The sequence below is a fragment of the Globicephala melas genome, chromosome 9 (assembly GCF_963455315.2).
Source record: "Globicephala melas chromosome 9, mGloMel1.2, whole genome shotgun sequence".
NCBI lineage: Eukaryota > Metazoa > Chordata > Mammalia > Artiodactyla > Delphinidae > Globicephala > Globicephala melas.
The window spans coordinates 46782536-46796393 of record NC_083322.1 but is presented as its reverse complement, the minus strand read 5'-3'; the positions used below and the strand labels follow the sequence as shown (position 1 = coordinate 46796393).

General features: G+C 40.4%; 1 protein-coding gene across 1 annotated transcript in view; it reads right to left on the bottom strand.

Moving 5' to 3' along the window:
- Positions 1-209: 209 nt before the first annotated feature.
- The window catches only part of CPVL (carboxypeptidase vitellogenic like), a 99200-nt gene continuing 85551 nt past the window's right edge, over positions 210-13858 (bottom strand). The window contains 1 exon segment of the mRNA XM_060305477.1: positions 210-347. Coding sequence (XP_060161460.1) covers positions 243-347 — 105 coding nt within the window. The 3' untranslated portion in view covers positions 210-242.

Genomic DNA, 13858 nt, shown 5'->3' with positions numbered 1-13858 from the left:
TTTCCATCCCTGAAGTTAAAAGATGTGATTCTAACTCACGCACAGCACCTTCTTACAGTTAATTTTGTAGTGATCCTCCAAAACAGAACCTCACTCGTTTCAAGGATAATTTTTATTGATGAGAAACATTTTGCAGATTTAAAAAGATAATTTTCCTATTTATGTGACATTTTCTGTTTTGAAAATTTTCTTTTCAAAGATTAAAATCCCTGACGTTCTCTTTTAGGAAAGTAGCTGATCCATCAATAAGGATCCCATCCTCTTTCAAAAATGAATCGTTTAATCATGTCAAAAGATCTCAAAGGCTGATCATAGGGCAAAATGTGGCCTCCACCTCGAACAATTACCTTAAAGAAGAAAAACAGAAGAAAAACTGAAATCTAGAGAATCGGATATTCCAGATAAATGGCAAGTTTTAATTTGGATTTAAGTATTCTTAAAGCTTACATGAAATAAAGAACATATTATATCAATCCATGCCTTTGGATATGTTGATTGTCTGCTTTTGATAGCATTAATAATAGGTACCTTAAGGTAAGAAAGTTTTAAGATTGTGTAGTTATTCAATTTTATACCAAGTTGCGTTCATCTTTGACATGTATAGAACTGGAAAATTCCTCCTTGTCTTTTTCCTCTTGGGACGAAGCTGTCTGCGCCTCCGTGCTGTGCTGTAATTCTCACCCGGTTATGGCACTAAGGTGGGGAGACCTACCCCAGACCAGCTCTGCCTGCAACTGGGTGGAGGAATCTGCCTAATTCCACCCTTCAGTTAGCTGGTCCACTTGGCTGTCACACTAAGCTATACCTTCCGCCTTAGCCTGTACCATTAATAAAGGAGATATTTTGATCCTCCAAAAAATTAAAACAATAACAAAAGAGAAATCCTTGATAGTTGAAATTTTAAGAGCCCATTTTTGAGCAGCAAAGAGTTAGAACATTCTATTTCTCCTGACATTTTATTATGAAACATTTTCAAACACAGCAAATTTGAAAGAATTTCATATATGCACCATTTAGATATTCTCATTAACACTCACTTTTCTTCTTACAGATGGATCTCACTATTCATCTATTAATCCACCTTATCTTTTTGACACATTTCAAAGTAAAATGGGGGTATCAGTATACTTCTCCCCAAATTCTGTGTATAATTTACATATAACGGAATCCACTAGTCTTAGGGGTAAACTCAACAAGTTTGGATAACAATGGACCCCTCTGTCACTTCTCAGGATATATAAAGCATCCTTAAAACTTCTGTAGTTGAGGTGAGTTCAGACTCACACAAGAGCCTACAAGGGGCCACCCTTAACGCCAGGCTCTGCACTCGGAAAGTCTGGCTTCAGCCAATGTCCCAAGGACCTCTCTACAACAAGGGCAGGCCTTCATGATTCAAAAAGGGAAAGAACCGACACTGAGTGCTGGGAGGCCGCATGCAGGAGAGATCCCTGTGGCCTGAGGGGTCCTGTTGCACATGTGGAGAACGGACAGGAGTTAGTAGTGGCTGATGTAAGTGAACACATGCAGTAAAGCAATCACATTCAGTGACTTCTAGCTGCTGAATCACAATCAAGAATTAAAGGCTACTTTTAAAAAGTCCCTTTATTAGCGGCCGACCTTGTACCTGCATCAATCTGAAAAGACCTGAAGCAGAAAAAAAAAAAATATATATATATGTATATTTGCATAGTGTGTTGATTATATTACCACCTCCCCCCAACACCCACCATCTTCCAACCTTGCTGTGAGATAAGTGGATCAACGTTATTAGATGAATTTTATTTTGCAGCTTACAGCTGTAGAAGCTGTGCCCTGAACAACGGCAGAGAGCACCCTTCACAGCAGCGTCGAGGAGACTGTTTGGAGCTATAAGGGGGCTTGTCCAGGTCATACAATTGTAAGTGGAGGAAGCAGCTAGAACCCTGGCTTCTAATGCAAACACCAGTGTTTTTAATCAAATTACTTACACAATAATTCCTTACTTTGAACAGAACTTTACGGCTTAGTCCCAGAACGTTTCACTCGCCTCTGAACAGCCCTCTGAGGTAGGTGAGGAATGAGATTGGCCCTTACCCCTCATATACCACTGGAGACATCTGCTCTATGCTACCCTCCATCAGCCGTCGCCTGTGCCTTGCTGCTCTGACAGTGGCGTCCATCTACCATTTGTGTTCCAGCTTGCATCTGGAAACCCCCCATGTCCCACTTTTTGTCACAGACTGAAAGAAAACACATCTGTGACAAGAGCCCGTGCATGTGGCTCTGGAGGGAAACTTCTGCTGCCCCCACTATCCCAGGCTAGAATTCTCTTCCTGTAGCTTCTCATCCAATTCTCCGGCCTTGGCAGGAATCCGATGAGCGATTTCTATGCAGCTTCAGCTCAGCCGAGGACATTTGACGAAGTCATGTTTATGACAAAACCCAGCTGCTTAAGCTGGAAATGAGTTTGGTGGCAACCATCCAGAACAGTAATAAACTGAGTACTCAGGAGCTAAAGGTCATCCTGTCCTCCAGACCAGAGCTGCCACTAATGGGGGAATAGCACAGTGCTTGATGGCCTGGGCTCGGGAGTCAAAGTGCAGGAGCACGACCAGAGGCACAGCAAGCTGTGTGACCTTGGGCAATTAACTTCATGTCTCTGAGTTTCTGTTTCCTTAACTGTACAACAGAGAATAAAATATTATGTCCTGGGATAGTTGTATAAGGAATTAATGGAATAATATTGGAATACTTGGCACAGTGCCTGGCCTGGGATGGTACTTAAGAAATATCAGCCGTTGTAATTATTCTTCCAGTAATTATCTGTATTCAAATTCCAAGATCAAAATGCTTGCATCAACCTAACCAACCTAGAACATTGTGTTCCTACATTAGCATGGAAAAATCTTGGTTTAAGCGAGTTAACACAGTAGTTCTCAAACAAACGTGCATAAAAGTACCTGAGCTTGTTAAAGCAGACTGCTGTGCCCCCTGCATTGGCAGGCAGATTCTTAACCACTGCGCCACCAGGGAGGCCCCTAAGAATTTGTGTTTCAAACAGTTCCAAAGTAACGTTGGTGCTGTTGGTCCAAAGACTACGCTTTGAGAACTGCTATTTAAACCAACTTTCTATTTTGTGAGAAACCAGGCAGTTCTGTTTTTACATCAAGGGAGAATACAAAGAGAAATTTGGTTAACATCTACTCATGACCTCACCTTAGTGTATTTTTTCCTGATCATCTGCTCTCCTGGTGTTTATACACACACACACACACACGCACACACACACACAGTCTCTCGCATACATACATCCACCTTCTACATCCATGATAAACAAGTGGTAAAGAAGAGATGACAGGGGTTAGGTGTTATAATTCTTATTCACAGTGAGTTGCCTGATCCCTGGTCCAATTCTGAGCTGCCATATGTAATGACCAAATGACATCATAAATGATGTCATTAAGATTGGAAAGAAAAGCTCATTTAGGAACAAAGTCTTTTTCACATACCACAAAATTCTCGATGTTCTCTATCAGATTCCCATACAGCATTTTACTGAAGTTAACCTCAGAAATAAATTTATGAGTGCTGAAAAAAAACCCACTCTGCTGTTTATAGCCAAGCCACTCACCACTCACGAATCAAGAACACAAATCACTACAGAGTTTTTAGAGCTGTGTAAAAAAATGTGACAGGGTCATGATTACATATTTAAATGTGACAAGATTAATCTCAAGGCCTCCTGGATAGAAATGGTCTCATCACCAGAAACGGTATTTTTTGGGTGCTTTCACACTAGAACTGAAACCCCTAAACTCATGTGTTCCAGATGTCATGAATTTTCAAAGGGTTATACAAAACACTTTAAAGCTTCATTCCACTTTACGTTTTAGAAAACAATACAATGCTCCCTGCAACTAGAAACGTGGACGTGGCAATAAAGGTTTCTCAGTTGTGCCTTTTGAGATGAAATATAGAGGGAAATTCACAATGGGTGTGTTGACATAGATGTGTCAGGGGAGACTTCCTGGGAGTCTTGGAGGAGCAGATCACCGGACAATGGTGGGTGGGGAGGGGGAAAGGGATACACTAAAGACAAAGGAAACTGTGAGTTCAAAAACAGTGGGGAGGGCTTCCCTGGTGGCAGTGGTTGAGAATCCTCCTGCCAATGTGGGGGACGCGGGTTCGAGCCCTGGTCCAGGAAGATCCCACGTGCCAAGGAGCAACTAAGCCCGTGTGCCACAACTACTGAGCCTGGGCTCTGGAGCCCGCGAGCCACAACTACTGAGCCCACATGCCACAACTACTGAAGCCTGCGCGCCTGGAGCCCATGCTCCGCGGCAGGAGAGGCCACAACAGTGAGAGACCCGCACGCAGCAGCGGAGGGTAGCCCCTGCTTGCCGCAACTGGAAGGAGACCGCGCATAGCAACGAGGACCCAACGCAGCCAAAAATAAATAAATTAAAAAAAAAACAAAAGCAAAAAACTGTGGGGCATGAAACTGCATGGCACGTGCAGTAATTCAAAAGAGGTTCCAATTGTAAAGAGTTAGTGGGAAAGCAGAAGGGACCGTTGAACAGGTAAACCCCATATGACATGCTGCTGGGATGCATGGACCTTATCCTATAGGATTTGTGTGTGTGTGTGTGTGTATGCGTGTGTGTGTTAAAATACACATAATATAAAATTATCATTCTAACCATTTTACAGTGAACAATTCAGTAGCATTTAGTATATTCACAGTGTTGTGCAACCATCACCACTATCTAGTTGCAGAACGTTTTCATCACCCCAGAGGAAACCCTATACTCATTAGCAATCACTTTCCATTCCCTTCTTCCTGCCAGTCCCTGGCAATCACTAATCTACTTTCTGTCTCTATGGGTTTGCCTATTCTGGATATATTCTCGAGGGTTTTAAGCAGAGTAGTGATACGCTCAGATCTGCATTGTAGAAAGATGACTTAATATGTAACGAGGGGGCTGATTTGGAAGGAAGTGATACTGGAGTAACGAGGCAAATGAGGAGACTAGATCTCCAGGTGAGAGATGATGTACGCTCATGTGACAGATGGTGAGAAGGGGAAGGGAAGAGAGATGCTGGGGTAGAAATAATAAAATTAGTGATTACTCAGACACAAAGTTTAAGTGAAAGCACCCCCCACCCTCCAACACACAAACATCCTCCCCATTTCAGGCTTCTGACATGTGCAGCTTTGCAAGAAGTGATGTTATTAACCAAGAAAGAAGAAGAGAGGCACATGGCAGAAGCAGATTTGGGAGGCAGGTGATACAGGATAGTTTATAGTCCTTGTTTTCTACTACAGGTTGATACAGACACTCAAGAGAATCTTGTTTGTTAGTTGCTGATTTACACTAAATTTCTTTTATTATTTTTATTCCATTCCACATTTACAAACTCTTACCTTTTTGTTTTCAGACACTAACCCTGAGTAGAAATAAAATAAATATGTACTCAAATAAAAAATACACTAAAAAGAAAGGGTACTTGGTAATGAGAATAAAAAATAAGCCAAAGCTTGTTAGCAGCCACCTCCTAACGAAGAGTGAGGCAAGTCACTTTCAAAGAAAAAACAAAGTGAAGGTCAAGGCTCAGGGCTGCTCCCACAACACTCAGGGAAAATGCCTTCAGATTCACCACTGTAAGTTCTAGGGTAGCAAATAATTATTGAGGGGAAAGGGTGCTTTAGCTGACCTAAATGTAGCCATTGCAGTGGCATCGTTTCTAGAGTAGTCAATATAGAGCTTTGATGCTACCTTACAGTTCCCAAGAGGCTCTCTAGGTGCACCATCTAACTTAATCAGTTGCAACAATATCATAATTTCGGATTTCCACTTTTGATTATGACACAATAATAGCATGGGTCAAACCAACCCCACTCTATTAAGAACAACAATAAAAGCTTAAAGGCATGGACTCAGGATTTAGCAGATCTGGGTTGGAGCCCAGCTCCATGACCTGGGCACAATGACTTAACTAACTCTATTTTCCCATCTGTAAAATGGAGATAAGAATTAGGGTGACCAGTTGTCCCAGTTTGCCCAGGACTGAGGAGTTACTGCAAACATAAAACTTTTAGTGCTAACACTGAAAAAGTGCCAGGCGATCTGGAATGGTTAGTCATGTTAAGAATATTTAACTTTCTGTGAGAATTCATAGAAATAATGCATATAAAATGTTACATGGCACTTGGTCCACAGATATGTATTAAGCTTGCACCACGTATCATACAGGTAAATAATAAGCACTCAACCAAAGGTCATCATACTATTATTATCTGAATTTTTATGGTCAAAGGAATATGTTTTCCCTTTAAGAGCAGAGAAAGATTAGAAGTTACTAGGAACTGTAAACTTCCTTACTATACTTCTTCAGAAAGATAGGTTATAATATTTTCTTTAGAAGGGGAAAGATAGATTATAATATTTTCTTTAGGAGGGGAAATATTTCTCTTCCAGGCTTCTTTTATTTCCGTGCTATGAATCTTTCCTTCCCATGGGAAAGAATATTCCAGTTAAAGTAAGAAAGCAACTTAAATAAGAAATCAAACCTCTGTCAATAGGCTTAACTGTCTAGAGTGAATTGTATCCCTTAAGCCTGACAACACCAGGATCCATGCCATTCTTTCCACCCCCTTTCACCTCATGCAATGCCAAACACCCTCTTCTCCCCACACAGAAATGTCAAGCAAGCAAGACCTTACTTGTCTCAGCAGAATGGCAAAAGCTGTTGTGTCCTTTTTCCCTTTTAAGAACCCACTTTAAAACATAGGGTTTCATGCAATCAAAAAGTAATCAAAACTTTACTCCCTCCATGTCCAGTTTGTGTATTAGATATCCACAAGAGGATAAAAAGCACAATCCAGTTCATTAACTACCCTTACTCAATATCTAGCTTTATGATCCACATTTGTAGTTTTCTTTGGGAAGAGAGAATGAGAATGGGGGAGGAGAGGGCAGAGGTTATAGCAGCAAATGCTCTCTGCCAGGAGTGTTGTGAGGACTTAGATCCTGGCTCACTGTCTTCTGGCTAACATGGAAACAAGAGCCAGCCAGCTTGCCAAAATTTTGCTTCCTGCAAACAGTAGTGCAGGCTAGCTCCAGCAGTGGTGTGCTGGAATTCTTTCCCACTGGTTTAGGAGATTGGATTATGCACGTGGCTGCCCCACTCCACATTTGGTGACATCATGTTGGTAGCCTGAAATCAGCCATGGTGGGAGGATTTACACCACGGAAATTGGCAAACACTACAGATCAGTGGCTCCCCTCCCTCCCAAGCTGGTTTACTCTCAGACCACTGGTTCTCTGACATTTTGATGTTCCTGGGGAAACATGAGACATTAAGGCATTCTTCCCCTTTCCCAAAATAAATCAAAGAAATATCCGTTCAAATGGGTAAATTATCTTCTCTGAAACTTTGGCGCAGGATATCAGATGGTCTGGGTTTCAAATATTTGCAGGAAGGTAAGAAGGTCCTGTTGCCTGCTTCCGTTCCTGCCTGTCCCCACTGAGTTCTAGTATTACTGGCAGTAATAGTTTCAAGACCACACCACCAAGTTGTCAGGATCCTTCTGTGTATCAGAGCCCCTAAGACACTCCAAAGGTGGTCTTTTTGGGGCCACTCCTGACCAGAGAGGGTATCTACATTCAACTGTGTTCCTGACACACAGCCTAAGGGGACCCCAGACCCGCAAATGCCCCCAGGTTCCAGGAATTTAGAAGACAAAATATGGCAAACGGTGGAACATTTTCAATGATGCCATTTGTTGAAACAGAACAAGGCACACTGTCTTTACTGCTAAACGAAAGAGTGCAAGGCAAAAATAATGCCCTTAGTCCAGCTGACAACGTAGCAATACTGCAACACAACTTTATTTTGTTCCTTCATGCTGCCCACTTCTCTACCCAACTCCACGCTCTACCTTGTTTGTTTACTGGCTCCATTTACTATTCCCACAAACAACTTTGTAAATCTGGTTATGCTTCAAATTGAAACAACGAAGTTATTGTTTAAAAGGTAACCCCCCATTCCTCTTTGTTCCTCAATAACATTAATTTTTAAAACCTGTTCTCCATGTGCAGATTATACTTTAAATGTTAGCCTTCTTAGTATTTATTCACTTCCCATAATGAAATGGTTCTTGGTTAAATTTCAATAGATTATTGAAAACAACTCAATAGCTAAGAGAAAATTATGCATCATTGCTGAGCTGTTATACCTCAGCAAATAGATCTGCCATCCAATTTATAGTTTAAATAATACAATAGATTAGCCCCCTGAGTATTAACTAAGTGCATATTTGGGTAGCTTAATTTAGTAGCCTTCTTTTTAAGCTCATCAGTCCTCTTTCATGAAATAGAACCACCTGAACTAAAACGACTCTTGGCAAATAATCAGAGTAAAATTGGGAGTTGCTATTGTTTATTATTGCCTTTGTTTTCAAGAAGCAAGCTGTATGTTTTTTTCAGAAAAGGGGAAAAAAACCCTCAAATACTGAGAATTCAATTTTTTTTAAAGGACAGGACACACTAGTCAGCCAGTGAGATAATGAAACTTCTACAACCCCTTCCATAAATTTTTTTCCCAGAATATTTCTCCTTTTTTCTCTTATGTAACACAGAAAGGAAATAGTCTTCAGTGGACATAAACAATGCATCCTTTCATTTGATGGGCATTGTTTTGAACTATTCATCATCTCAGCATGTCTAGTCTATTTCCTAGAAGACATTCTGGTGTGTACTTGCATTCCTTGAGAATTGTAGTATTTGAATATACACACAAATGACAGGGGTGTGGGTATAAGGTAGGGGACAATTTGATTTTAATTCTAATTCGCTGAACATTTACTGAGTGCCAGGAACTGTGCTAAGGGGTTTGCTACAATCATAAATCGTACATTATTCCTGTCCTCAAGGAGCTCAGCGTCAAATAGAGGAAGAAGGCAATTGAAGAGGCAAATGAAAACCCAGTGTGGTACATGCAACAGGAGATGTACATAGAGAGAGATGCAGAGAAGGAGGAATTCTGGGAGAAGGGCTTCCTAGAGGTGATGCTGGAACTTAGCTCTGAAAGGCAAATGGGGGTTTTCCAGGCAGTCAGAGGAGTAGGAAAGGCCTCATAAGAAAAGCAGAGGGAATCCATGGGAATTACTGGCTGACAGAACAGTAAGGTGTGCTTGGGGAATTATAAGGTGTTTTGTTTTGTTTTTCAGGATTCTAGTTAAGAAGGAGGGAGAGTGAGAGTCCAGGTTGAGGAAGGAAGCAGAAGCCAGACCAAACATCTTTACTCTTCTATGTAAAGAGTTCAGACTTTATTCTTCAGGTATCAGGGAGTTAGTGAGGGATTTTAAACAAGGAAAAACAGGATCGGACTTGCATTTTGGAAAAAGCACAGAAAGAAAGGTAGGTTGGAGAGAAAGGAGACTAGTTAAGACCAGTTAATGAGGCTATTGTAAAAGGGAAAAAGTTTAAACAACTTAAAAACACATATTCAGAGTGTTCTTGAATAGCATCTTTTAAAATTTGTGGCTTTTCTTAAAACACCACAAGGCAAAAACTGTTTCATTCTAGAATTTATAATGTAGGGTAGCCATTGTTTTTTTATGTCCCCTAAAATGCTGTACGTTTTTTTATTGGTTTGTATAAAATCAGTGTTTTTCTTTTGAAGTAGTTCTTTGTGGTTTCTGTGTCAAGCAGTAGGAAGTGAGTAAATCAGGTCAGTGAGAAGGATCCTATAAAGCAGATGTGAGAAAGGCTAGCTAAAGAACTGGGTGAGTAGTATTTGCCAATTACTATTCTTCTTAATTTTCTGGTAAGACCCACAGCAAAGCGACTGGCTAAAAAACTTCACTTCCTTGTCGTTTCAATGGAAAAGTGATGGAAGTGAGGGGATTTGTGCTGTGTTAGAAAAAAGATTCAGGTTCTCCCTGTGGTCTAGGCCTTGTCCGCAAATCCAGGCTTAAGTTGAAATGCCTATTTTATTAGTTGCTTCTTATACTGAGCCACTGTTGGTAAGCTGAAGTGATAAGGTGTTGAAGGAATAAATTTCTAATTTTTTTTAAAGCTGGTTATTTTGATAGCCAGCATCAGCCCAGGCCATCCAGAAAGAAAAGTGCATCCACACAACCAAAGCAGTACCAAGACTTGGATATGACATGTCCACTCCACCCTTTCACTGGGTGTGGATGCTACAGTCCTTCAACTGATGGTAGCCAGAGAAGAAGATGGGAAAGAGAGCAAGAGAAAAAGAAGACAGACCATGTTTATTAGACATGGGAAAAGACATTAAGTGCCCCCTTCCACTTAACAAGCCCAGCTGAAAGATGCCTAGAGACAAGTCCAAGAGTTGGCGAGATAGTGGAATAACCAGAACCCTTGTACATTACCGGAAAGAATACAATGAATTTGGAAAACAGTTTGGCATTACCTAAGGAAGTTGAAGATGCTCAAACCCTGTGAACTCATCCATTCCACCTCTAGGAATTATTCTTAGAGAAAGTCTTGCACGCAGGCCCAAGGAGACATTTGCAAGACTGTGTACAGCAGCAATATTTATAGTAGCAAAAAGCTGGAAACAACCCAAATGCCCATCAGCAGTGGAATGGACAAATGATATAATCACACAATGGAATACTATGCAGCAATGTAAAGGAACGAAGCACAATTTTGCATGTATCAACATGATGACTCTCAAAGTACTGAAGAGCAAAAGTATATTGCAAAAGCATACAGAATAATTCCTTTTATATAAAATTAAACATGAAAAGTAAAATATAATTTATGGAGATGTATATCTGCAGTAAAACTATTAATTTTTTAAAAAAAGGAAAAGGGTGATAAAAAAATCCAGGGCAGTGGTTTACCTCCAGGGCCAGTGAGGGACAGGGATGGGCTGCTGGTAATGCTGCATTTCCTAAATGACTGGTAAGCACAAGGGTATTCATTTATCATTGCTTTATCTTACACAAGTATGATACGTATTTTTGGATATTATTCAATTTTTAACTAAAAAAGAAAAGAAAAAACCCACCTACTGATGCTGCCAAACTCACAAAAATGAATCTTGAAGAAATTTAACGTGTTCTCTGTTGTGCTTTTTCCTTCTGCCCAACACAGGGATGATGAGATGAACCCTATAACTAAAAACAATAAGTGGGGAGGATACAGAGAAGCAATTGAAGGAAACAAAGGCAAAAGTGGGAAGTCCCCCTCTGGCAAGTAGCTCCAAGAAGACAGAGCTGGTGCCAGAATAGAAACCTTGGGACTCCGGTTGCTGCATAAAAAAATAAATAGAGGAACAAAAATAACACCCACATCTCCATGCTGGACAGCAGAAGAGCAAGAAGTTGCCAAACATTTGGTTTTTTGTTTTTGCTAGATTATTTTTTACTCTCTAAATCTAAGCTCCTATATTCCCCTTCTTCCCTGTTTCTATATGTTAGAAGCTCAGTACAAATGAAAAAAAACAAAACAAAACAAAACCAGAACAAAAGCATTAAGGCTGGATGCTTCATTTATTGTCAACAGGGATGTTTCAGATTATTGTTAAACTAGAAGGGACTCAATGCTTTAGAAACATCTCATCACTAAATTTAGTGATTTTCATATACTTTTGTTAGACTGCCATGCAGCAAAACATGGAACACCTCCCCAGTCCCCTCTACTTCTTCCATCTCTCATCAAGACAGTTTCCTTGTTATGGTGAAGGGAAAACTGGATACAACTGCCATATTTCTAGTCCTATCTGATGAATAATACTCAGCCCATTTCATCATCTGAGCCTTTAAGACACAATATCTCTTAAGGACCCTGTTAGATGGGGTTGGGGGAAGCGTCTTGCCCTGTGAAAACAGATTCATGCTAGGAGAGGTCAACAAAGACAATAAAATAAATATTTATTACATGCTTACTAGATGCCAGACAGAGTGTCAAGTAATAAACGAGCATTATCTTAATTAATTCTAATAATGAATCCTTCTGCAAGAGAGGTAGGTATTAATATCAACCCCAGTTTACAGATGAGGGACCTCCTGGAGAGGTTAAGTAACTTGCCCAAGGTCACACAGCTAGTAAGTGGTAGAGCTGGAAGCTAATCCAGGTCTAACACAGTATTCATTATCTTAATCCCTAAACTATAATGTCACTTGAGTATGATGATAATAGAAGTAGTGAGAATCGCCAAGGTAATAAAAAATAAATAAAATTCAAGCTCATAACTTCTCAATCTGAGGTCACCAAAGGTAGTCCATGGTTTGGGTTGGGGAGAGTCTATGAATTATTTTCAACAATTCCAATAGTCTAATCCATGGGTTCTTTGTCTTTTGTGTGCCTTGGACCCCTATGGCTATTTAGTGTAGCCTATAGATACCTCTCAGAATAATGTGTGGGTTTTTTTTGTTTTTTTTTTCCGGTACGCGGGCCTCTCACTGCTGTGGCCTCTCCCATTGCGGAGCACAGGCTCCGGACGTGCAGGCTCAGTGGGCATGGCCCACAGGCCCAGCCGCTCCGTGGCATGTGGGATCCTCCCGGACCGGGGCACGAACCCCCGTCCCCCGCATCAGCAGGCGGACTCTCAACCACTGCGCCACCAGGGAAGCCCCAGAATAATGTTTTTAAATACATGATTCACTCATATATATATTATGATACATATCATAATATATATACATATATATTATAGATTACAAATGAAGCCATTACATTGAAATGATCAAAACAGCTAAACATGAATTTGTGATACATCAACATACAACCTTCTATATGAACACATATAGAAGAGCAACCTGTGGGTCTGATAACTCCTGTAACTTTAAAGTAGTGATGGTCATAAGCATTGTTTCTAGCTATTTGCAACAGCATCTGTATTTGATATGAAAATATCTCTGCTTTCTATGGTGACAAAGTCAAAGGCACTGCTAATACTGCTGTGGTTTGTTGCCTACATTCATAATGGAAGGAAATGATGTTTCAGTTAGAGGTTAGTGAAAATAAGGATGCAATTTCTTTCCCTTCTAAGTTCACTGACCCCTTGAATCCTAACCACAAACCCTTACCCCAGGTTAGGAATCTATTAAATAACCTAACGATCACCTAATGGAAGTGCTAAGTTTACTCCTGATAAGGCTTCAGTCTAAATCATAGCATTTTTATTTTTGCTTTGGCATGGAACTAATTGTATCAATCTATGATATCAATAGTGTTTGATCAACAATTAATATCCAGAAACACACTGTGACTGGTGGGCAACATCTGTGCTGAGAACTCCTCTGGATGATGTTTACAGGAGACCCTGCTTGATCTAGTTGTATCTTTGCTGCAAAGTAACAGAAGACTTTGCACATGAGGATCACATCATTTCAGCATGAGACAGAATGCTGCTGGGAAAAGGAAGCTAATGTTTTGAGTAAATAAAAGAGTTCTTCTACGAGTCTAAATTACCAATGGTCTATCAGTATTTTGAGAGAACAAAGATCACTTGTAAACCTACAATGCATGGCAGGGAACTGAGGTTTAAAATTTAGTTTAAGGTTTTGGCTGAGGATTTCAGAGAACCAGAGCCATACCAGTAAATACTGTTGACTAGAGGACACTTTTCTAAATGTGATGCTTCAGATCAATGGCTGGTTTGTTAAGAGTAAATCTATGTTCTCAGGTTTCCGGTTGGCCTGTAAGTAAGTAAAATAGGTCAGGATTTAGAGCACCCTTTAGGCATCGGAACAGAAGTTTCTCCAAACGTAAGCCACACAGGATTCCTGCAAGATGGAAGCCATTTCCTTATCAATAGAGGAACAAAAGATATCATCACAGTTTAGGGTTCCCCAAAACCAGATGCATATTAAATTCCCTAAGAAGTCTAAATA